Source organism: Nerophis lumbriciformis, linkage group LG24 (assembly GCF_033978685.3).
Source record: "Nerophis lumbriciformis linkage group LG24, RoL_Nlum_v2.1, whole genome shotgun sequence".
NCBI classification, from domain to species: Eukaryota; Metazoa; Chordata; class Actinopteri; order Syngnathiformes; family Syngnathidae; genus Nerophis; species Nerophis lumbriciformis.
Genome location: NC_084571.2, coordinates 158,542 through 184,060, shown reverse-complemented (window position 1 = coordinate 184,060; position 25,519 = coordinate 158,542). Strand labels below are relative to the sequence as shown.

The following is a 25,519-nucleotide window of genomic DNA, read 5'->3' as shown; positions in this document are numbered from 1 at the left end:
CTAAATCCTTTCAGCAAAAATATGGCAATATCGCGAAATGATCAAGTATGACACATAGAATGGACCTGCTATCCCCGTTAAAATAAGAAAATGGCATTTCAGTAGGCCTTTAAAGGGGAACTGCACTTTTTGGGAATTTTGCCCGTCGTTCACAATCATTATGAAAGACAAGACGACCGATGGATTTTTTTCTTGAATGCAGTCTAAATATTAAATAAACTTAAATAAAAGTCCGTTTACAGCGGAACCAATGGTAGCTCCGCTATTTAAAAACGATTCAAAAAGCGCCAACAATACTCCATTTTGTGACTTGAATATTAAGCAAGTATTAGTGATATTGTTATTATAAGCGCTAACAAACTATTTATAGCGGCGACGTGATCACTTCCGTGTGTCCCTTGATTGATTGATTGAAACTTTTATGATTAGATTGCACAGTACAGTACATATTCCGTACAATTGACCACTAAATGGTAACACCCCAATAAGTCTTTCAACTTGTTTAAGTCGGGGTCCACGTTAATCAATTCATGTTTACATCGTTGAGTGGTCGGCTGCTTCCTCGCTTCTTTGCTCCCTGTAAGTTTATTCTTGATCATAAATCATGCATCTCACCCAAAAAGTAGATGGCTGAGGATATAATCCGACAAGTTAGGACACTTTGACAGCCATTTAAGACCTCGAACTAACCAGAACGACACAAAAAAACGCTTGTCCGCCCAACGCTCCCACCCTGTTTTTTCGCAAGGATTATGAGACATTTTTCACCTAAATGGGGAATATATGAACATCCTAGCAGTCGGCATCGTAATGACAGCAGACCTTGCACAGTAAGTGATATTTTATTATGTTTGTTGGCTGGAACCTGGTATTTAAAAAGGTTACAGGTTACGAGAGCTTCTCTTTGATTTAAAAAAAGAGAATTGCTGTTTGGTTTTTTTAAAGAATCAACTACGTTTGATAATATTATTATTATTATTGATACTTTAATGTATTGATACATTTCAGTTTTTCCTTTTTTCAGTGTTGTATGTAATAAGTTCAATGGAACCTCGATTTACAGAGCAAACTTATTTGTTTCTTGAACATGATTTGTAAATTGAAAAGTTTGTATAGTGAAGCACAGTTCCCTAAAAAAAAAACGATGTAAACATGGATAATTAGTTCTAGCCTCGACAAATATCCATATTTTAGTAAAAAAAAAAAAGCACACTTTTGAAGACATTACACTATGTATGTCTATATACATTTACCATATTTTTCGGACTATAAGTCGCAGTTTTTTTCATAGTTTGGCCGGGGGTTCGACTTATACTCAGGAGCGACTTATGTGTGAAATTATGAACACATTACTGTAAAATATCAAATAATATTATTTAGCTCATTGACGTAAGAGACTAGACGTATAAGATTTCATGGGATTTAGCGATTAGGAGTGACAGATTGTATAGCATGTTCTATATGTTATAGTTATTTGAATGACTCTTACCATAATATGTTACGTTAACATACCAGTTGGTTATTTATGCCTCATATAACGTACACTTATTCATTCTTTATTTATTTTAAATTGCCTTTCAAATGTCTATTCTTGGTGTTGGCTTTTATCAAATACATTTCCCCAAAAAATGCGACTTATACTCCAGTGCGACTTATATATGGTTTTTTCCTTCTTTATTATGCATTTTCGCCGGAGCGACTAATACTCCAAAAAATACGGTATGTGCATATGTATATGTTTTTATACATATACATGTATGTATATGTGCATATGTATATATGTATGTGTGTATACACACACATATATATTATATATACATATATATATACACACATATATATATACATATATATATATACATACACATATATATACATATATATATATATATATATATATATATATATGTGTATATACACACACATATATATTATATATACATATATATATACACACATATATATACACATATATATACATATATACAGTATATATACACATATATATACATATATATGTACTGTATATATATATATATATATATATATATATATATATATATATATATATATACATATATACATATATATATATATATATATGTATGTACACACATATATCTATATCACAAATATGACAAGGGTTGATTAACAATTTGTTTATTATCAAAACAACACAACAACAACGGCAAGCTCAACTGTCAACGCGTGCACACGCACTTAAGTCCCTTTGGTGCTCTCAAATCCTTTTTACCTTGTTGTTGGCGAATGTTTGTGGCATGCAACCAACAAGAGAAGATGATGGCAGAGACACAAGGCGGAGAAGTGAGGGCTAGCAAAGAGAGGGGAGTGCGGAGAGAAGGGCGGTGTGTGTGCTCTCTAAGTCTAACGGTGCGTTGCGTTTACATCCGAAGTCAGAAGTCGGAGCTGGATAAAGAGGAGGCACAGAGACGTAGAACAAAAAGACATCAAGAAAAAACACGACTGCAAAATGAACATGTATATACGTCAAACAATACTATCTATACGGCTAAATAGTTTGGCGAAAATAGTCAGAAATGCTGATATACTGATTATTACATTAGCTTCTACTTGTGGTTAAAACTCGGGGAATTCATCTCAAAAAAACATTCCTTCACTTTCCCATTTGGAAATCCGGTTCCAGTCAAAACTTCCGGCACGGAACTTTGGAAATTCCGACTTCCCAGTACAAATCAAATGCACCATAAGTCCAGGCTGGTTTGTTGACTTTTTGGAGCCATATGAAGTAAGCAAAATAGACAAAAGTTGGTGAATGGTGAGAAAAGAAACACATGCTGCAGCACTGAGAAGTAGTGACCGAGTAATGGACTGAGGAAACAGGATGTAACGTAGAAGGCTCCGCCTCTCCGCCCTGTGCGTATTTTACTGCACAGGAAGGGATGTCACCAAAATGGGCACGCCCGAAGGCTTCCAGTTGCACACAAAATAAATGAATGAATGAAACGTCCCTACACCGAGACACGGTTCGCATACAGAGGCACACTTTGCGCAGTATAAAAGTTTGCAAATAGAGAAGTAAGTATTGTAAATCTGTGACTGGGTTGCGGGTTTCTCCATTCTCTTTTATTACATTGATTCATATTCTGTGATTTTTGTAATAACATTAAAATACATTTTTAAGAAGATCTATTTTAGGCTAACACTGCACGTTTAAGTCGTACATCAGCAGCCAAGAGGAGCTTTTGTAACCTGTAACATTTATTTAACAAAAATATATTATTATTAGAGATGTCCGATAATGGCTTTTTTGCCGATATCCGATGTTCCGATATTGTCTAACTCTTAATTACTGATTCCGATATCAACCGATACCGATACATACAGTGGTGGAATTAACACATTATTATGCCTCATTTTGTTGTGATGCCTCACTGGATGCATTAAACAATGTAACAAGGTTTTCCAAAATAAATCAACTCAAGTTATGAAAAAAAAAATGCCAACATGGCACTGCCATATTTATTATTGAAGTCACAAAGTGCATTATTTTTTTTAACATGCCTCAAAACAGCAGCTTGGAATTTGGGACATGCTCTCCCTGAGAGAGCATGAGGAGGTTGAGGTGGGCGGGGTATTGGGGTAGGGGGTATCGGGGGGCGCATATTGTAGCGTCCCGGAAGAGTTAGTGCTGCAAGGGGTTCTGGGTATTTGTTCTGTTGTGTTACGGTGCGGATGTTCTCCCGAAATGTGTTTGTCATTCTTGTTTGGTGTGGGTTCACAGTGTGGCGCATATTTGTAAAAGTGTTGAAGTTGTTTATACGGCCACCCTCAGTGTGACCTGTATGGCTGTTGACCAAGTATGCATTGCATTCACTTGTGTGTGTGAAAAGCCGTAGATATTATGTGACTGGGCCGGCACGCAAAGGCAGTGCCTTTGAGGTTTAAAAAGTAATAAAATGTACTTTTTGAAACCGATACCGATAAATTCCGATATTACATTTTAAAGCAATTATCGGCCGATATTATCGGACATCTCTAATTATTATGTTCAACTGAGAATCGATGGTGAATCGAATGCTCACCTTAAGGATCAGAATGGAATTGTGAGGTGGCAAATAAGCTCATCATAGACTTTTTGCAACATTTAGTCATCCTTCCCGCCCAATGGTACCTCTTCCAGGCAGCTAAAGTCCAACCATTCCTGCCTGTGTCGATCCATGCCATCCGAACACCTAAAAACGTGTGATATGACATAAACAATGTCAAAATACATTCAATGCACAAAGAGCGCCATTGTTTACAAGAAAGTAGCGTGTTAGTCAACTTGCCTCTGGAGAACGTTACACCAGCTGCAGCCGGACGTTTGATTGGACGAGACGCAGCGCTCGCAGTTGTCGTGTTGCAGGCAAGCTGAACGGGAAAAATCCAGAAGTTCAATCAAAGTCATCAATATCATTATTGAAATCGTTTTTACAAATGTAACATCCTTTTTTTCCACACAAATGACATCCATTCCATGTCAGAATGTTATTGGTAGAATCCAGTTGATCTTTTGTCATTGTCAACAAACTCTAAGTTAACGTGGTTAACTAGGCTGACCATATTCTGAAATCCCCAAAAGAGGACACGCCAAGGCGGGCAGCACGCCGAGGCCGGGACAAGGTGAACATTTGCCAATGATACTCGAACTTGCTTTATAAATAATTTATTTAAATAAAGCATTTTTTCTCCTCTGTTGACAGCAGTGTTGGTGCTAGGAATTTTCAAAATGGGGTCCCAGGGACCCATCAAGTCCTAAAAATGGGGTCCCACAGTACATTTTTGGGGTCCCACTTTTTTGTAAGCGTTTTGAAAAAAAAAGATAAATGTATGCATTATCCTGTTATATCTCACATTCTATATTGTGTTTTGGAACAAGGTTGTCGTAAACGTTACTTCATTCATTTAAAAAAATAACAACAAAAAAAAGAAAACAAATGTGTATACATATGTAAATTATTCAGTTATAAACATTCATTCACTTTCTTCTTTCCTTCATGGATCTAAATTTTACCGCTCCTAGTAGGTTTTTTTCTATGTTTTTATTGAATAAGTTGTAGGTGTATTTATTTCAGTATAAAAGTGTAAAAAGTGTTTTGCTTGGTCATGAAATGATGATAATACATACATTTTATATTTAACGCTTAAATCTCTGGAGTCTACATCAACTTCAGATATATCCCTCATTTCAAAATGTTTGAGTTTTTTTTATGTTGTTTTTTTGTTTGTTTGCCTTCCGCCCTTTTTTGCCAAACAAAACTATGTTTTTAATGGCAAACACACGAAATATGCAAAATCTTCCACCAAAAAATATTTTTGAAAGTGGAATATTTGATGTGAAGTAATGGGGACCTTGGATAGGTCAATAATTCATAATAACATTGATTTTGATTCAATATTATGTTTTGAGCAATGACAGTTTGAAAGAAAAAAAAACAGCTTTGTTTTCTTCGTCAATATTGCAACTTTTTAAAATTACATTTGACCTTTAAGCTTTTTTATTTCACTTTTGTTATGTTTTTGTTTATTTTAATAGCATTTTTAGAATGTGCCGTGGGCCTTTAAAACATTAGCTGTGGGCCGCAAATGGCCTCCGGGGCACACTTTTGACAGCCCTGCTATAGATAATAAAAAATGTTATCTGATAAATCTATGGATAAAAAGCAGAGCCTGGCGACGCATGCGCATTTATCATAACTCTCTCGCTCTCTCTGTCTCTGCCCCTCCCTCACCAATGCTGCTGCTCACCTTCAATTTGTTTTGTTTTTAACCCCTTCTTAACCCTGAACATACTTTCAAAATACACGCAACCCTAACTCAAAATGCCGGACATTTGAGGCATTTAAGAAACTCCGCCCGGACAGCCCGGACAGGCCCGCAAAAGAGGACATGTCCGGGGAAAAGAGGACGTATGGTCAGTCTAGGTTAACGTGTTATTTATTTGATCTTTTCCACTTACTTTAAGCCGCACCTATTCCCCAACCCACATCTTAACAGCTCTCCAATGTTATCACAATGTATCCCAACAGTTGTTAGCATGCTAGCTGTTAGCATTGCTAACATTTTCTTGTGATTTTCCCAAAATGAAAACAGATCCGACTCAGGATTTTACGTAGTCTACTGTACATAGTCTTTACGCTCGCTATTAGCATGGTAGCAACAAAATTTTTTTGAGATTCTACCGAAACTAAAACAGGTAGCAGTTAGTACTTGAAAAACGTAGCAGCTACCAATCATGGTAGCTTTAGCATTTTGCATATCACATTGCCATTTTGTATTTTAGCATCCTTATATTGAAGCAAGAAACTGTATTTTACATTGTTGTCACAATGTATCCACACAGGTTGCTAGCATGCTAACAGCTAGCATGTGAGCTATTTTAATTTTCTTTGGATCCTCCCAAATCAACGTAGGTCACAGTCAGGACTTTATGTAATTTACGATCACATTTTTTAGGATTCTACCACAATTAAAATCGATAGTAGTTTGGACTTTATGGACGTAATAGCTACCTATCTTGCTAGCTGCTAGCTTTAGCCTTTTGCATCTTGCATTGCCATTTTGTCTTTTAGCATCTATCTGTTGAAGCAAGATATGTTCTAATGTCATCACTGTGTAACCACACAGGTTGCTGGCGGGCTAGCTGTTAGCATTTTAGCTATTAGCATTAATAGCGTTGAAATTTTCTTGGGATCCTCCCAAAATTAAAATAGATCACAGTTAGGACTCGAAGAAAGTAGTAGAAACCTATCTTGCTAGCTAACTGCTATCTTTGGCATTTTGCATACCATTTTACGAAAATAAATAAATAAAAAGTATTTATATATAAGTGTAGAGGTGTGTGTGTGTGTGTGTGTGTGTGTGTGTGTGTGTGTGTGTGTGTGTGTGTGTGTGTGTGTGTGTGCGTGTGTACCAAATTGTTTACCTTTATTGTTTTAATTTGTTAATCAAAACCAAAATACTAAATGTTTATTAAATATTTAAATTTCTAAATGGTTTTCTTATCTTAATTAACTCAAACATGTAAATGTAAAACAATTGCCAAATTGAAAATGTAAGCATTAAGATATATTTTAAAAAATCCAATTGTTTACATCTATTGTTTTAAAGTGGTAATCAAAACAAAATTATTTTTTAATTAGTAATTTATTTTACCTACAACAAAAACAAAATATTTTAATTGAAAAAGTACAAATGTAAAACAATTACCAAATCAAACATGTAAGCATAAAAAAATATATACAAAAAAATATCTAATTGAGAGTTGTGCAATTTTAGTCTATTTATTTTCTTTTATGTATTTTATTTTTAGTTAAATGTTGTTCTTTTTTACTATTAACTGTCCTTAGTGTTATCCTGCTTCTAAATGTATATTTTAACTCCTGTGCAGCACTTTGTGAATTTGTTATTGTTTTTTTAAAATGTGCAATAAATATAAAGTGGAAGTTTACATCTATTGTTTGAATGTGGTCATTAGCATGTTAGCTGTTAGCTTTGCTGGCATTGATATCCTACCAAAATGAAAATAGGTCTCAATTAGGACTTGATGAATGTACAAAACCCAAAACCAATGAAGTTGGCAGGTTGTGTAATTTGTAAATAAAAACAGAATGAAATGATTTGCAAATCATTTTCAACTTATATTCAATTGAATGGACTGCAAAGACAAGATATTTCATGTTTGAACTGAGAAACGTAACTGTTTTTTTTCAAATAATCATTAACTTACAATTTAATGGCAGCAACACATTGCAAACAAGTTGTCACAGGGGCATATTTACCACTGTGTTACATGGCCTTTCCTTTTAACAACACATTTGGGAACTGAGGAGACACATTTTTTAAGCTTTTCAGGTGGAATTCTTTCCCATTCTTGCTTGATGTACAGCTTAAGTTGTTCAACAGTCCGGGGGTCTCCCTTCTGCTATTTTAGGCTTCATAATGCGCCACACATCTTCAGTGGGAGACAGGTCTAGACTACAGGCAGGCCAGTCTAGTACCCACACCCTTTTACTATGAAGCCACGCTGTTATAATACGTGGCTTGGCATTGTCTTGCTGAAATAAGCAGGGGCGTCCATGATAACGTTGCTTGGATGGCAACATATGTTGCTCCAAAACCTGCATGTATCTTTCAGCATTAATGGTGCCTTCACAGATGTGTAAGTTACCCATGTCTTAGGCACTAATACACCACCATACCATCACACATGCTGCCTTTTACACTTTGCGCCTATAACAATCCGCATGGTTCTTTTCCTCTTTGGTCCGGAGGACACGCACAGTTTCCAAAAACAATTTGAAATGTGGACTCGTCAGACCACAGAACACTTTTCCACTTTGTATCAGTCCATCTTAGATGAGCTCAAGCCCAGCGAAGCCGACGGCGTTTCTGGGTGTTGTTGATAAACGGTTTTCGCCTTGCATAGGAGAGTTTTAACTTGTACTTACAGATGTAGCGACCAACTGTAGTTACTGACAGTGGGTTTCTGAAGTGTTCCTGAGCCCATGTGGTGATATTCTTTACACACTGATGTCGCTTGTTGATGCAGTACAGCCTGAGGGATGGAAGGTCACGGGCTTAGCTGCTTACGTGCAGTGATTTCTCCAGATTCTCTGAACCCTTTGATGATATTACGGAGCGTAGATGGTGAAATCCCTAAATTCCTTGCAATAGCTGGTTGAGAAAGGTTTTTCTTAAACTGTTCAACAATTTGCTCACGCATTTGTTGACAAAGTGGTGACCCTCGCCCCATCCTTGTTTGTGAATGACTGAGCATTTCATGGAATCTACTTTTATACCCAATCATGGCACCCACCTGTTCCCAATTAGCCTGTTCACCTGTGGGATGTTCCAAATAAGTGTTTGATGAGCATTCCTCAACTTTATCAGTATTTATTGCCACCTTTCCCAACTTCTTTGTCACGTGTTGCTGGCATCAAATTCTAAAGTTAATGATTATTTGCAAAAAAAAAAATGTTTATGAGTTTGAACATGAAATATGTTGTCTTTGTAGCATATCCAACTGAATATGGTTTGAAAATGATTTGCAAATCATTGTATTCCGTTTATATTTACATCTAACACAATTTCCCAACTCATATGGAAACGGGGTTTGTACAAGAGCGGACATAAATGTTTATTATTTTGCGTTTGTAAATGTGAAGTCATAATACAATTATTACATCCACTGCCTCGTTCTTGTCAGAGCACACACTGTTGGTTGCAGAAACTATTGCTCAAGTTACTAAATGTGGTTACCAAAATCCCATAATGGATTATTGTGTTTTCTTACTGGGCAGCGGAGTGAACTGGACGGCTGACAAACTGCTGATATTGGCGGCGTCTATATCGATGCGATGGTACTCGTACACCCTCTGCTTCTGGACAACTGAGAGGAGGGACAGCACAGCTTTCAACATCTGCCGTCGTGAGTTGCGTGAACATGTGAGCGAGCATTAACCTGATGACTGGGAGGACGATACGACCACAAAGGCATCAGAGAGACCCGCCTTCACCGGGTGTTTAGCCGGGCCCATCTCTTTAGGAGGCACTGGTATCTGGAAGGCAACAGTCGTGCTTAAAGGATGACAAGGAGGTGCAAGGAAGTGGAATAAGTTCCTCTCACGTCTTTGTAACTGAACGTGATGGTTCCTGTTTTGTAAAGCGCTGCCTGGAAAGTGAAGGCGCCCACTGACTCTTGGCCCGACAGTCTGACCCGGTCCCACTGGACCACAAACACCTCGCCTGAAGGAGCCAAGGAGGATTATAATACGCGTGCACTCCACCGCATGCAGCAGCCAGTCAAGGTGCGACTGCACGGTACCGTTATCCAGGTACTGCACGGTGGACTCTTTGGAGTGGCTGGGATCAAAATTAGCCATCAGGGGAGCGATGTACTGAGTTGACGTCAGCATGCGGTGGGTGAGCTCGCCAGTGAAGATGAACCCTGAAAATGTAAAAAAAAAAAACAACAACAAATAAATACAAATTAAATTTATATATATAATATATATATAATATTATATATAAAAATATAAAAAATACATATGTCAAGGTTTTTTACATTTTATGTTTTAAAGTCTTAATCACAACCAAAATACTAAAACTTTAATTACATTTTTCAAATGTTCAAATGTTTTATTTATTTTTTTATCAAATCAAAAAACGAAAGTTTTAAATGAAAAAAGTACAAATGTACACATTCAAAATAATTACCAAACTAAACATGTAAACAATAAATAAAATATTAAAACCATATATATTACATTGTTTTAAAGTGATTAAATAAAAAATACAATAATTGTTTTATCAAAATGTTTAATTTTTTAATATTTTTAGACAACAACAATTTTAAACTAGAAAAGTACAAATGTGCAAATTTAAAACAGTTACCAAATTAAAAATGAAAACGTTAAAATATTTAAAAAAAAATCTAAATCTAATTGTTTACATCTGTTGTTTGAAAGTGGTAATTACAACAAAAATACAAAGTATTTAATTAAAATAAAACATTTTTAAATGTTTTTTTTAATTTTTGATTCAAACAAAAAATTTCATTTTATATAAAAAAGTAAAAGTTGAAAAATTAAAAAGATTGCAACTTAAACATGTAAACAATAAAATATAAGACATTTGAAAGTATCAAATCGTTTAAACTTATTGTTTTAAAAAAGTTAAATAAAACAAAAACAAAAAGATTTAATTTAAAATGTTTAGTTTTTAATTGTTTATTATTTTAATGAAAACAAATAACAAAAGTTTTAAAACAAAAAAATTCAAAATGTAAACATTTCTAAATATAATACAATATTTAAAATAAATAAAACATCAAATTGTTTGCATACATTATTTTAAAACATTAATTAAACATTTGATGTTTTCATGATTTGTATTTAGTTTAAAACAAAACAAAAAATGTGTATTGTAAAATGAAAATAATTAAAAAGTTTAAACATTTAAAGAATAAAAAAAATACTAATTTCGAAATTTTACATATTAAAAATATTCACATAAAACTACTATTAGTTATGTTTTGAAAAATATATATCAAGTATCAAATTTCAAAATTCACAAATCCACATTTTTTTAATAAAACCATTAACATTTTAAATTATAACATTTCAAAATTGAAATAAAACAAAAAATAAATAATTGAAATATCACTCAGGTTCAACGTGTCAAAGGCACAGGAAATTTGTGAAAACATCACATAACTCCCGTTGCTATGGTAATCTGCCTCAGGAAATGGCCATAAAAGGGGAAGTCAAACGACAAGGCAAATTTCTGCAAAGAAAAGAACAACTTTATTAGGTACACCAAATTGTAACGAGCTGTTTACAAAAATATATGTATTATTTCAATAATAAAGCAAAACCTTCGCAATGTTATTTTTGGAAAGGCAAGTATGTTCCTCATCTTGTAGCATGTCAGGATCAAGATTAACCAGTCTGAGTATAATTGGAATCTTTTAAAAAGTGTTAAATATCATGTTTCCACCCACTCCAGTCCACATTAGCAGGGTCACTCCAGAACAAAAACATGAAGCTCCACATTTGCAAACCATCTGTCAGTGCAAAACAATGTTTCCCAACGCGCCGTCTGACGCAACTTTTTGCAACGGAACAGACATGACTCGGCAGCGTGGGATCAGGGCGCCGAGTTTAGCGGGCGTGATTGTAAAAACAGGTCAGCTGCAAAACATCTATAACAAAGTCGTTTTTTGGGAGCAAAAAAAATGCAATTAGCAAAGAAATGATCCTTACAAGGTTTGTAAATGTTTACATTGTTCGAGCTTCAGTACAGACAAGGCAAGTTGTTGACATGTAAGTGGCTTTTTAACACATTTTATTTGAACTAAGCAAAATTATCTGCCAATAGAACAAGAAAATTCGGCTTGTCAAGACTTTCCAAAACAAGTTAAATTAGCTAACCTCAATGAACCCAAAAATACCTTAAAATAAGTATATTCTCACTAATAACAAGTGCACTTTTCTTGGTAGAAAAAAAAGAGACCTTTTTGCTCAATATGTTGAAAAATATTCTTAAATGAAGTAAATGCTAGTGCCATTATCTTGACATAATGATATGCGCTTGGCATTACATTTCTTGAAACCAGCAAACTTATACTAAAAACTAGTTCATTTTTCTTAATGGAAAGGCAACAAGGCAACCGCTTGGTACTCTCAGGGTCTACGAGCTGCCCAGGCAAATCATATTGTCTAAAGATGCATTTTTCCATCGATGACATGACATCATCGCGCCAAGTGCGTGCTCTTTCAATCAATTAGTGCGCATATATACAGCCCGGCCCCTGCCAAATTTTTTTTATTGTAATTTTGAAGAATTTATCTGAATGTGCATGAACTATTTCTGTTCAAAATTGTTTGAAATGTCACATGTTCAATGTTTAAATATTAACTGTCAGTTTACTGTACTGTGCCAACTGTACTACTATAAGAGTACGTATTTTCTATTGTTTCATTGAAAATAAAACAGCAAAGTCCAATTTGCTGTCATCTGTTTTAATTATGAGACACAATTGTGTTATAGTCCTGATTTTTTTTTCATGCTTGAAATAAGAAATGATTACTTTAAAAAAGTAGTTTTATACTTGTGAGTGTTGATGACACAGCTTTGCAACACTTGATATTCTAGTTTCAAGCATGTTTTACTCAATATAGGTCATCAAATCTCAGCAACGAGCTGTAATATCTTATTGAGATCATTTTGGACCGAAACACTTAAAACAAGTAAAACACTCTAACATAAAATCTGCTTAGTGAGAAGAATGATCTTATTAGACAGAAAATAAGCAAATATCACCCTTATTTGAGATATTTCATCTTACTTAGATTTCAGTTTTTGCAGTGCATGTACATATTCACACACTGATGGCGGGAGCTGCCATGCAAGGCCCTAACCACGACCCATCAGGAGCAAGGTTGAAGTGTCTTGGATGAGAACCCTCAGGTGGCTGCCACAGCCGCTCTACCAACCCAAACATACATGCAAACAACATGCTTTTTGACCACGTTTAATCAATGTTGGGTTCTGATGTTGATTTGACCATTGAATTTTGGTCATTTCCCAACCAATATTCGACAAAACAAATATAACGTTAAAACAACATGCTTTTTGACAACATTTATGCAATGTCATGTTGTGATGTTGATTTGACCATTGAAATTTGGTCATTTCCCAACCAACAATGTGGATCCAACAATGGACATCAACGTTGTCTCGATTTACAAATACAACTATTTTGCAACGTTGTTACGAAGTCAGTTTTAAAGGACATGTACAGCATACTTGCCAACTTTGAGACCTCCGATTTCGGGAGGTGGGGGGTGGGGGCGTGGTCGGGGGTGGGGCAGGGCGTGGTTGGGGGCGTGGTTAAGAGGGGAGGAGTATATTGACAACTAGAATTCACCAAGTCAAGTATTTCATACATATATATATATATATATATATTTCTACATCCTGAAAATATGCAAACAAAACTGTGTTTAGATAATTGATACTTCAAACTTGCATAAATAAATATTAAGGAATATAACATAACTTTGAGCTTCAAAATGTAATGAATAAAATGCTAAAGTTGTTGATAAACAAGCAATTATTTTAATAATTAAATATGGTCATTTTAAATGAATTATTATGATCATTTAAAATTAATTATTTCAAATATGTTTATTTTAGACTTGTCCAGGGTGTACCCCGCCTTCCGCCCGATTGTAGCTGAGATAGGCTCCAGCGCCCCCCGCGACCCTGAAGGGAATAAGCGGTAGAAAATGGATGGATGGATGGATGGATGTTTATTTTAATGTATAATTCTAATGCCTGGATGTAATAAGGAGTCAGAAAAAATATGTTTTTAGCAAAATATAGTAAACATTTATTTAGTTTTTTTTTTTTTAAATTAATAAATATATTTATTTTTAGGTAAGATAAACATAATAATACAATGTATCTCTAGTCTGGATGATTTAGTTCTTGTCACCCTGTTGTCCTCCCGTCGGGAAAAAAGGCTGTCCTCACTCAGGTCCGCATGGAGCTGGAGGGGGCGTGGCCTCCAGCTCCGGCTGAAAATCGGGAGATTTTCGGGAGAATATTTGTCCCGGGAGGTTTTCGGAAGAGGCGCTGAATTTCGGGAGTCTCCCGGAAAATTCGGGAGGGTTGGCAAGTATGATGTACAGTATGTGTAATGTCGGATGGAGCCCATGGGAGCCGCTCTATTCTGCCTCTAAAGCCCTTAAAAAATATCCAAAAACCTCCATTAATGTTTTATATACATGATGTAAGTATATACGTAATGTAGTAACGGGCACATTTATAATAACATTCAATATTTACGTATTTTGATCATTTTAAGCATACGCGGCGCATTAATTTAAAAAACGCATCACAAAGTTTGTTTTGTTTTTTCTTCATCACTGATTATTACTCACTGAGACTTAATGAGAGCCAACAAACATAATACGACATCACTTAGTGTACAAGGTCTGCTGTCAGAATCAGATCAGAATCATCCATCCATCCATTTTCTACCGCTTATTCCCTTTGGGGTCGCGGGGGGTGCTGGAGCCTATCCCAGCTACAATCGGGCGGAAGGCGGTGTACACCCTGGACAAGTCGCCACCTCATCACCAACACAGATAGACAGACAACTTTCACACTCACATTCACACACTAGGGCCAATTTAGTGTTGCCAATCAACTTATCCCCAGGTGCATGTCTTTGGAGGTGGGAGGAAGCCGGAGTACCCGGAGGGAACCCCCGCAGTTACGGGGAGAACATGCAAACTCCACACAGAAAGATCCCGAGCCCGGGATTGAACCCAAGACTACTCAGGACCTTCGTATTGTGAGGCAGATGCACTAACCCCTCTTCCACCGTGCTACCCTGATCAGAATCAGAAATACTTTATTCATCCCCGAGTGTGTTCAAGATCAGACAAACATTACAGGGAGACAGAACAGGATCAAACATTACAGGGAGACAGAACAGGATCAAACATTACAGGGAGACAGAACAGGATCAAACATTACAGGGAGACAGAACAGGATCAAACATTACAGGGAGACAGAACAGGATCAAACATGACAGGGAGACAGAACAAGATCGCTGACGGGTCTGCCAACTCCCGGTGCCCCTTACAAAAAAGTTGAAATACAGGTAAACAATGGGGGGTGACAAAAAAAAATCGGTCTAAGCCTGGGCCCATGGAGAGGAGGTCCAGACTGAGGCCAAGGGAAAAAAACAACTCATAGCCATAGCACACATCAAAGTCATTAGGATGCCGACTGCTAGGATGTTCATATATTCCCATTTAGATCAAGAAGGACTAATAATCCTCACAAAGAAAAGGGGGGTGGAACCAAGCGTCTTTTCGTGGCGTTCTCGCCATTCCCGGGTCTAAATTGGCTGTCAAAGTGTACCAACTTGTCTGAATACGTCCTCGTTTTTCTACTATCCAGGTAAAGGCATGATTTATGATCTAGAATAAAACGTTGACGAGAAAGGAAACGAGGAAGCAGCTCATCAGTTTGCCATCAATCAAAGTTTACTTATACATATAGCCTTTAATCACAATCTCAAAGGGCTGCCCAAGCCACAACGACATCCTAGGCTCAGATCCCACATCAGGGCAAGAAAAAACTCAACCCAATGGGCACAAGGAGAAACCTTGGAAGGGACCGCAGATGCCGAGTGGATACAGTTAATAATGTGAGAGTCCAGTCCATAGTGGGACCAGCATTTCATGTCAACAATGGCACACAATGATCATGGTGCCGCTATAAATAGTTTGTCTGCGTTAGCGCTTATAATAACACTATCACTAATACTTGGTTAATATTCAAGTCACAAAATATAAATGGAGTATTGTTGTCGCTTTTTGGATGTTTTTTATTGGGTTTTATGGGCGGAATAGAGGACCTTTCATAGGCTCTGTTGTAAGCGGACTTTTGATCGCATTTATTTACTATATAGAATGCAAAAAACAGAAATATATCCGCTATGTCTCTGTCTCTCATAATGTGAACGATGGGCAAAATTCCAAAAAAAAGTGCAATTTCCCTTTAGATCAGGCCTGGGCAATTATTTTGACTCGGGGGCCACATTTAGAGAAAAAAATGTGTCTGGGGACCGGTATATCTATTTTTAGGAACACTAATACAAAACCTCACAATAATGTCTGATTGAATGCTAAAAATGTTATGACAGACCGCCTTAAAAAACGTAATGGAATTTTACATTTTTCTATGAACGATAAAACACTGAATAATGACAAAATATGAATGTCACACCCCCCTTTCGATCGACATATTTTACAATCAAGTGAAACACAACAAAAATGCAACTGTGTCTGCTTGTAAGTACTCGGTGATTGTGTGCTGCCGAACATGCTCGTCTGCTCGCAAAACCAGCAATGTCCTGACGTGAACCGGTACTTTTCAAACACAGTATAGTACCGTTTTTCATTCATTAGTACCGTAGAACCCTACATACATGTCCTTCAAAACTGACTCTGAAACAGTGTTGCAAAATAGTTATATTTGTAAATTGAGACAACGTTGATGGCCAACTTTGGATCCACGTTGTTGGTTGGGAAATGACCAAATTTCAACATCACAACTTGACATTGAATGAATGTTGTCAAAAAGCATGTTGTTTCAACGTTGTATTTGTGTTGTAGAATATTTGTTGGGAAATGACCAAAATTCAATGGTCCATTCAACGTCAGAACCTAACATTGATTAAACGTTGTCAAAAAGCATGTTGTTCCAACGTAGGTCTGGGTGTAGTGTAATGCCTGCAGCTAAAAGCAACTGCGTGAGAACGTATACTCAAATACTGTGCGATATAGAAAATGACTATATCGTGGTATTGGAGTATACGTTCTCACGCAGTTGCTTTTAGCTGCAGGCTCTTCTCACTCTTTCTTGTCTCTCCTTCTCACAGAGACTTAAACAAGCGCACCTTCTTACATACGTCACATAATGTCACACGTGCAGAATCATACGCCCTCGCGGAGCAGAGAGGTAGCAGCATGGGCGAGTGGTAATACGAGAGAAAGAAGGTGCTAATCTGGTAACAAATCATTAATTCCCAAGAAAAACAGCACGGGGTCCATCGTCTGGCGGTGGTTTGGCTTCAAGTGGGAATATGTCGAACAGACAACTGTAATTTGTCAAGTGTGGGGCAAAAGCGTAGCTGCGTAATGCTACAAAGAGTAGCATTACTGTTAATATGAAGCATCATTTGAAAGGTCACCTGCTAGAGAATGAAGAGTGCTTACTCCGCATGTCAACATCTCCATTCGGTGCCACCAACAAAATGCCGAAGCAACCATTTCCAGATCAACACCGTATGAAAAAAATAGTCAACAACAGAAGGAGATAACGTCCGCAGGAACCTACCACATAGCGAAGGACATACACTATTTGATTTCCTATTATGCAGCTCATTTTTATTTGACAGCTATTGAAATATCTTGTGTGACATCATGCACAAAAGTGTACTTTATTTGTTTTAAACTATTGTAGTGGCGTTCTGTACAAAAAGTGCACTTTAATTTAGTGTTGTTTTGATATGTCATGTTAGTGACATCATGCACAAAAGTAACTTGTTTTAAAATGCCTGACAATCTTGCACTTTCTGTTTTGAAATGACATGAATGTTTGTGCCACTGCTTAATAACTCTTTAATAATTACAGTTTTGGTAAATTGACTTAGTTGTGATTTCCCTCTCTGCATGAAAGTTTAAAATGAGCATATATTAATGCAGTATGAAGAAGAATGTTTTAATGTAGACACATAGAATCATCATACTGCTGGGATTATATGCATCAAGTGTTCATTGAAGGCTTAGGCAAAATATTGCGATATATATGGTGTATCGTGACATGGCCTAAAAATATCGAGATATTAAAAAAAGGCAATATCGCCCAGCCCTATTCCAACGTTATGTTTGAGTTGCTCAACGTCAGGACCTCATTCAACAAGTTCTCAACGTTGTTTGAATGTCTTGTGCCTGATGGGTAGGAGCAACTTTTTGCACTAAGAATCTTTCGGAATACGGCCCCTGGACTGTATGACCTCATGCTTCACTGTCAAGTCCCATGGCGCGATTTGCTCAATGTCTGTTTTGTCTCCTTGTAATTGCCGCTCATTGCATCTGGCAACGTGCAGGAAAAATGACTTTTGCAATCAGTTTGATACATTGCGCACTGATTGCAAACAGAAAGACGGAGATTTCTGTCTTGGGTCTGTAAGCATAAGCATCAACAGTGAAGATTGTGTGCGCGACGCTCACCGTAGCCTGTTGGTAGGCGTTTGACAGAATGCCGTGGACTCGAACCTGGCCGTGCCCCAGGTCACTCATGTCCACCCATAGTTCACGTGTACGCTGGTCCTCGGGACCGAAGCGTTGCCAAGTGTAGTACTTGCCGGCATCCTCCTTCCCAACACACAAAACAGGAAGAAAGTCAATCCGAATTTTTATTTGTATTTTTAAATGTTCAGATTTTTTTTTTTATATATATTCAAAAATCAAAAAGGTTTTATGAAAATGTTAGTTTTTTTGTTTTAATCAACAGTAAAAAACAATATATGTAAACAATTAGATTTGTATTATTTTCTATTATTTTAATTTTCACATTTTTAATTGTTTTCATTAGGGTAAAACACATTTAAAAAATCTAACATTTAAACATATAAAATCTTTATTTTTCATCCTAACAATCAATTTTTTGGCATGATGTCTGCTTGACTGGGACGGCATATGGGGGGGAAAGTTAGTAAAATTCCAAGGGCCCCTAATGACCCTGATTACTTTTCACGGGGCCCAGAATTCCTTTAGTGTGGAAGAACTCCTCTGGCATTAGCAGACGCTCTCTCACAGTGACCCCTGACCTCATGAATGGGCAAAAATTACCACACAAACTCTAAAATACTTAGACTAGGAACTCCAAATGTGCTTCATTTTTCACATAATAATAATAATAATAATAACAACAATAATACATTTTATTTGTTGGTGCATTTCAACACACCCAAGATCACAATAAACATAATCACAAATATATACAATAAAATAAGGAATTAAAATGAAGATAAAACAAAGAAAGAAATATATAGTTTAGATCAAGGGTGTCCAAACTATTTCCACACTGAAAAATTAAAGCATGCGGGGGCAATTTTTATGTTTTTCATGATCAAAACCAATATAATGTATATTGTAACCATTAGGGCTTCCCACAATTTTGGTGAATGTCAAAGGTCCCGGGGACTTAAAAGGATCTCAGTCATTAAAGTATTAAAAATAAGTCATATATTATTATTGTTTTTACTTTTGACGCTTAAATCTCTAAAGATCAACTTCAGATCTCTCTGTTAACATAAAGTTTAATTTTCTTTTATGTCTTTTTTAAATGGCAAAAACACAAGATATGCAATATTTTCCCAATAAATGTTAAAAGTGGAGTAATTGAGCTTTAAATGGGTAAAAAAAATTTTATAAAAATGTGGATTTTAATTCTTTTTTTAATTTTTATTTTAACAAATACGGTGAAAAAAAATCTGGGGATCCAAAAGGGCCCCACCCATAAAAGTGTTAAAAATATGTCATAATATATTAATATATATTATTTTTACTTTCAATGCTTAAATCTCAAGATCAACTTCAGATGTATCCATCGATTAGGAGTTTTTATTTTTATTAAATGTGTTTGTTTGTTTTCTGCCCTTTTTGTCAAAGAAAACATTGTTTAATTTCTATGGCAAACACACAAAAAGTGCAATATTTTCCCCAAAAAATATTTCAAAGTGAAATATTTGATGTGAAGTAATTGGAGCTGTAAATAGGTAAATAATTTATAAAAATATTGGCTTTGAATTTATTATTATTTTTGAGCAATTACAGTTAATAACACATCTTATTAAAGATCTCGAGGATCCAAAAGGGCCCCACACATAAAAGTGTTACAAATAAGTCATAATACATCAATATATATTATTTTTACTTTCAACACATAAATCTCTAGATCAACTTTAGATATATCTGTCGTTTATAACCTTTTCCATTAATTTTCTACCACTTGTCTCTCATTATTTTTTATTAAAATTTGTTTAATCTTTTTGTCAAAGAAAACCTTGTTTTATTTAGACGCCAAACACACAAAAAGTGCAGTATTTTCCCAAATAAATATTTTAAAGTGGAATATTTGATGTAAAGTAAGCAAAGCCTTGAATAGATAAATAATTCATAACAACATTGATTTTGATTAATTATTATTTTTGAGCAATGACAGTTTTAAAGTATAAAACTGCATACATGGCAGCTATGTGTTATTAGAGTCAATATTGCAACTTTTTCTTGTTACATTTCTTTTATGTATACTTTTATGATAGTATATTTGGAATGTGCCGCAGGCCGTTAAAAAATGAGCTGTGGGCCACACTTTGGATACACCTGGGTCAGATAAACAAGCACTTTTGAACAGGTGTGTCAGTGTTGCAAACTCCTCAGCTTGGAAAGTAGCAAATGGCTGTCATAAAAGTCGCTGGAAGTTGCTGGATAACATTAATGCCTAATTTGCATAATTGATTACAATGGATGCTGACATAAAAAGTGTGTTTAAAAAAATGCAAATTAGAATCATACTATCAAGGAACTTTCCTTTGTTGATTCTTATTGTAGTTGTATTTTTCTTTGTTCTACATTGTTATATGTTATCAAAATTGATCAAAAGGGTGGTGATATTCACGAACAAACCAAATCTACTGACTGGCTCATTAACATGAACGATAGGTTTTATTTGAAGCGTGACAGTGATTTAATGCTTACAACTACATTTCATTCTGTAAACCAAGGAAGAAAACAGCGGCAGCTTTGCACAGAGTAGGTGTGGGTCTCCTCTCTGCTGTGACTGCAGCTGGGAGTGCTGCGCGAGGCTGGTGTCAACCTTAGGAGGGGCTCACGACAGCACCGGCTTGTTCGCTGAGGACATTAACTGCAGAGTGACACGTGCTTTCATGTCTCCAAAACACCCAAAAAAGTTGCTATTGTCACGAGTCGCTTTTGAGAAAGATAGTCGCTAACAGGAGTTGGAAAGTCACTAGATTTAGCAAGAAAGTCACCAAATTGGTTTTAAGTAAGCATGTGTCCTAATTATTTTGTCCAGTAAGTTTTGTGGAGAATGCATATATGTTTAAGAGTCCTTTCTTTATTCATAGTCATGTTTAAATCAGCTAGTGTTTTTCCATTTGTACTCTTTCTATTTTTTCATTTTATGTCCGCAAGTAAACTATGTGTGTTACCTTGAAGGCTTGCACTGTAGGAGTTGGACTACTCTCTTATATGTTATCTGTAGTAGAAAAATGAGGCTGTATTATTTTCCGGACAGGTGGGGGCTTTCTTCGGATGGAAGAAGTTGTCTCTTCTGTTTGAAGGTTAGACCAATTCAAGAAGCATGAATGTATTGGTGTGGGCTGGTCTCCTGAAGCGTCAGTAAAACATGATAATATTCCTATTCTGTCTTGATGGTCCTTCTTGAGATCGGTAGGTTGTGAGTTCAAACCCCAGCCGAGTCATACCAAAGACTATAAAAATGTGACCCATTACCTCCCTGCTTGGCACTGAGTATCATGGGTTGGAATTGGGGGTTAAATCACCAAAAATGATTCCCGGGCGCGGCCACCGCTGCTGCTCACTGCTCCCCTCACCTCCCAGGGGGTGATCAAGGGTGATGGGTCAAATGCAGAGAATAATTTCGCCACACCTAGTGTGTGTGTGTGACAATCATTGGAACTTTAACTTTTACTCTGCATATATGTCATCTAAAGAACTTGGGATTGACCAGTGACTTTAATTCCCTGGTCAGACGCAACAGTTTCTACTGTCTAGCAACAAAAACTGCACTGTACCTTTCAAAAGATGGTAGTGTTTACCCAACACACACATGCACACACACACACACACACTTACCACCACTGTCGTCATGTTGTCTTTCAAGGTGTCAATGAACAGTCCTCCGCCCTGGACCGCTCTGCTTGTCCTGACATGTCCCAGAGACCACCCGTGGGCTTGTTCACCTCCCGTTGAGTCCTCTGATGTCACAGTGTACCTTTCCTCTGTCCAGAATAGACAGGAAGTGCTTAGTTATAGCTGCACGTGAGGTAGTCATTATTTACACATTATATGGCGTGTGACAAAGCTATTGAAAACATTAAGATTTTTAACAATTTGTTATGAATTTTGTCATGTTTTGTTTCGTATAGTTGTTGGTCAGTCATGTTTTGGTCATTTAATTTTTGTTTCATTAGTGGAAATGTAATTTTTTTTTTTTTTTTAAAGAAAGACAAAAAGAAAATTGAAAACAAAGCAGACCAAAATGGGTTTTTAGCCCGTCACAGAAATTATTTTAGACATGGCACAAAACAGAAATCTATAACATGAAAATTCCGGTTTGAGCCTTATATCTTTACATAAAAATATACTTCTTTAAAATCGGTACTAGGTCTGTTTTTCAAGTTTTTTCAGTTCATTTCTGTGATGAAAAATGTTCCGACAAATATATGAGGGCAGTTTTAGCGAAACAATACTTTCTGGGCACAATTCATAGCCAATATATCCTAAATGAGTTTACAAAAGTTGAGCTAAGGAAAATAAGGACAAGATACATTACTTACCCAATTCTTCCCAAAATGTCAGAAATACACTTTAATTTTTTTTATGGAATATACCCTTAAAAGGATTTTTTAAAACTAAAATTTAACATGGAGGTTGATGGCTGTTATATCTGTTTGATTGATTGAAACTTTTATTAGTAGATTGCACAGTACAGAACTTATTCCGTACAATTGACCACTAAATGGTAATACCCGAAGAAGTTTTTCAACTTGTTTAAGTCGGGGTCCAAGTTAATCAATTCATGGTAAAACTGTGGAGGAGTAGAGGATGTCAATCAACTGTTTGTGGAATGTGAGACGTGTGTTTGGGGAGGAGATCAAAAATTGGCTGAGAGACAAGGGTGTGGAGATGTCCCCATTCACAATAGAAGAGATCAAATTTGGCATATTTATAAATGATGGTAACAAAAGAAATGTTTGTCAACATTATTATACTCCAAGCAAATGTTTTGATACATAAATGTCTATTTCTGAAAGTAAAACCTACATTTTCTAATTGGCTTAATGGTTTCAAATTATCAATTAAATCTTGGAAAATTATCTTATCTTTATTGAAAAAAATTTGAAGTGATTTAAATTACCTCTTTTTTGTCTTTGTGAATTTTGTATTTTATCATCCATCCATTTTCTGCTTGTCCCTTATATCATTGTGTTTATTATCATCATTTATTATTATTTTCAATACTCTATTTGTATTTGCTTTTATTTTCTTTCCTTGACACGTTTTGTTAAAGTCATAAATTTGCTCAACCTGTTGACGTTGAAAGGGCCTTGACTTTTATGTACATCGTGGATATATGTTTGTTGTTTAATAGAAATAAAATAAATAAAAAATATAGAATTGTTTTTTTTAAATTACATTTAAAACTATAAATAATACCTGTGTACAGCTCCACTAATGGACATTGGAGTGTTACTTTCAAAGGCAAAATTAAAGAAAATTAAAGCTAAATTAAAAAAAAAAGCTAAAAGCTAAATTACTTAAAAAGCTAAAAGCTAAATTAATTAAAAATTAAAGCTAGAAACATAATTTTATATGGGACTTTATTGTATTATATGTATAGTACATGTTCCAAAAAGAAAAAAGCATAAAACACAGTATATTTAAATACACTAAATGTAAAAAAGGGAATAAATATTCAAAATAATCTAGTTTGGTTACGCCATCATGAGCGCAACACAAGATTGTAAAAGTTTCAACTACAATTCTAAATAAGATGTCAAAAGCAAACTGAAATCAAATACACACAGCTTAAAGATTGATCAATACCTATTTAAATTGAGTAATACATAAATATGATGATTTATCAAAATATAAAAGAAATATACCTGAACAGAACACTCATGATGGTTACACCAAAAAGTAACGCTATGAATCGCGTTTTTCCACATTTTTGGGGCATTTTTATGCTATTTCCAAGCATCTCCTTTTTATTATCGTTGATTTTAAACTAATGCATATCATATATGCAAGCCCTAGTAAACAAAAAAAAAGTCATACTTATTTTGATTGTTACATTTTGAAGTACATTTGTGCAGGTGGGTGCGAATGTACCCATTACCAGAGCTGTACACACCTGCGATGAGGTGGCAACTTGTCCAGGGTGTACGCCGCCTTCCGCCCGAATGCAGCTGAGATAGGCTCCAGCGTCCCCCGCGACCCCGAAAGGGACAAGCGGTAGGGAAATGGATGGATGGATGGACAAATAATATATATATATATATCTTGGGATGTTATTTTGTTAAAGCGCCCACGTCACGGCGCATGTTAATGACGTTATAATAAAATTTTTTTTAAAAAAGCCCTACGTCACGACGCATGTCAATGACATCACAATACACTACTATAAAAACCCCCGAGCGCCATGTTTTTTTGGCGGAGTGACTTTTCTAACCCTAGGTTAAGGTGGCCTCTCGTACTTCAAGTTTGCTGTTTTTTCGTTCTTGGGCTTTCAGCAAACTACGAGAGGTTTGGCGGCGATTTACTACACAATCCAAAAAAAAAAAAAGCCAAGAGATCATGCTCTCCGCCGAGTTCAGTTACCCGTCGCAGGCACCGTGACTACGCCGTGGTCAGCCCGGCTGCCGCGAAGAGTTCGCCTCTGTTGCTCCGGTTGTCCTAACTTCGGGTTGTGTGTTTAAACTGAAGAGATTAATATGAGCAGGGCAACACAGCCTCACCGTAGCAATGGTCCGGTCGTGAAGCCCACGCTCGACATTTGAACATGTTGTACAACACTGTGGGTTGGAAATGCTACTTGGCTTGGAGTAGCTTGTAGCATTAGCCCTATTAGCCCTTCCCCTTTATAAGACATTGCAGTTTGGCTAATGCTAAGTAGCTAGTACAGGGGTCGGCAACCTGCGGCTCTTTAGCGCCGCCCTAGTGGCTCTCTGGAGCTTTTTCAAAAATGTATGAAAAATGGAAAAAGTTGAGGGGAAAAATTTTTTTGTTTTGTTTTAATATGGTTTCTGTAGGAGGACAAACATGACACAAACCTCCCTAATTGTTATAAAGCACACTGTTTATATTAAACATGCTTCACTGATTCCAGTATTTGGCGAGCGCCGTTTTATCCTACTAATTTTGGCAGTCCTTGAACTCACCTTAGTTTGTTTACATGCATATCTTTCTGCGACTTTCTAGGACGTGTTTTATGCACAAAGATGGTGTTCAATGTTCCGCGTTTTCCTGCTCAAATGAGTGGACTGGTGAAATTAGGAATCGAGGGAGTACTTTTCACAAGTAAGATTTAACATTAACGTACTATTGGTTGTATTTTGTGAAAAGTGCATATTGTATAT

The 25,519-nt window shown here is 36.1% G+C and overlaps 1 protein-coding gene across 2 annotated transcripts in view; it reads right to left on the bottom strand.

Moving 5' to 3' along the window:
* Positions 1 to 25,519, bottom strand: part of LOC133620075 (plexin domain-containing protein 1-like) — a 55,766-nt gene that overhangs the window by 6,000 nt on the left and 24,247 nt on the right. Inside the window, exons 1-10 of one of the 2 annotated variants that reach the window (XM_061981285.1) lie at positions 24,899 to 25,021; positions 22,014 to 22,159; positions 18,342 to 18,485; positions 11,240 to 11,307; positions 9,848 to 9,972; positions 9,650 to 9,768; positions 9,485 to 9,581; positions 9,317 to 9,412; positions 4,311 to 4,392; positions 4,154 to 4,214 (exon numbers count right to left, since the gene is read on the bottom strand). In XM_061981285.1, the coding sequence (XP_061837269.1) occupies positions 4,154 to 4,214; positions 4,311 to 4,392; positions 9,317 to 9,412; positions 9,485 to 9,581; positions 9,650 to 9,768; positions 9,848 to 9,972; positions 11,240 to 11,307; positions 18,342 to 18,485; positions 22,014 to 22,159; positions 24,899 to 24,944 (984 nt within the window). In that variant the 5' untranslated portion in view covers positions 24,945 to 25,021. Of the gene's footprint in view, positions 1 to 4,153; positions 4,215 to 4,310; positions 4,393 to 9,316; positions 9,413 to 9,484; positions 9,582 to 9,649; positions 9,769 to 9,847; positions 9,973 to 11,239; positions 11,308 to 18,341; positions 18,486 to 22,013; positions 22,160 to 24,898; positions 25,022 to 25,519 lie in introns of those variants that run through there. The other variant, XM_061981284.1, reaches the window with a different exon arrangement.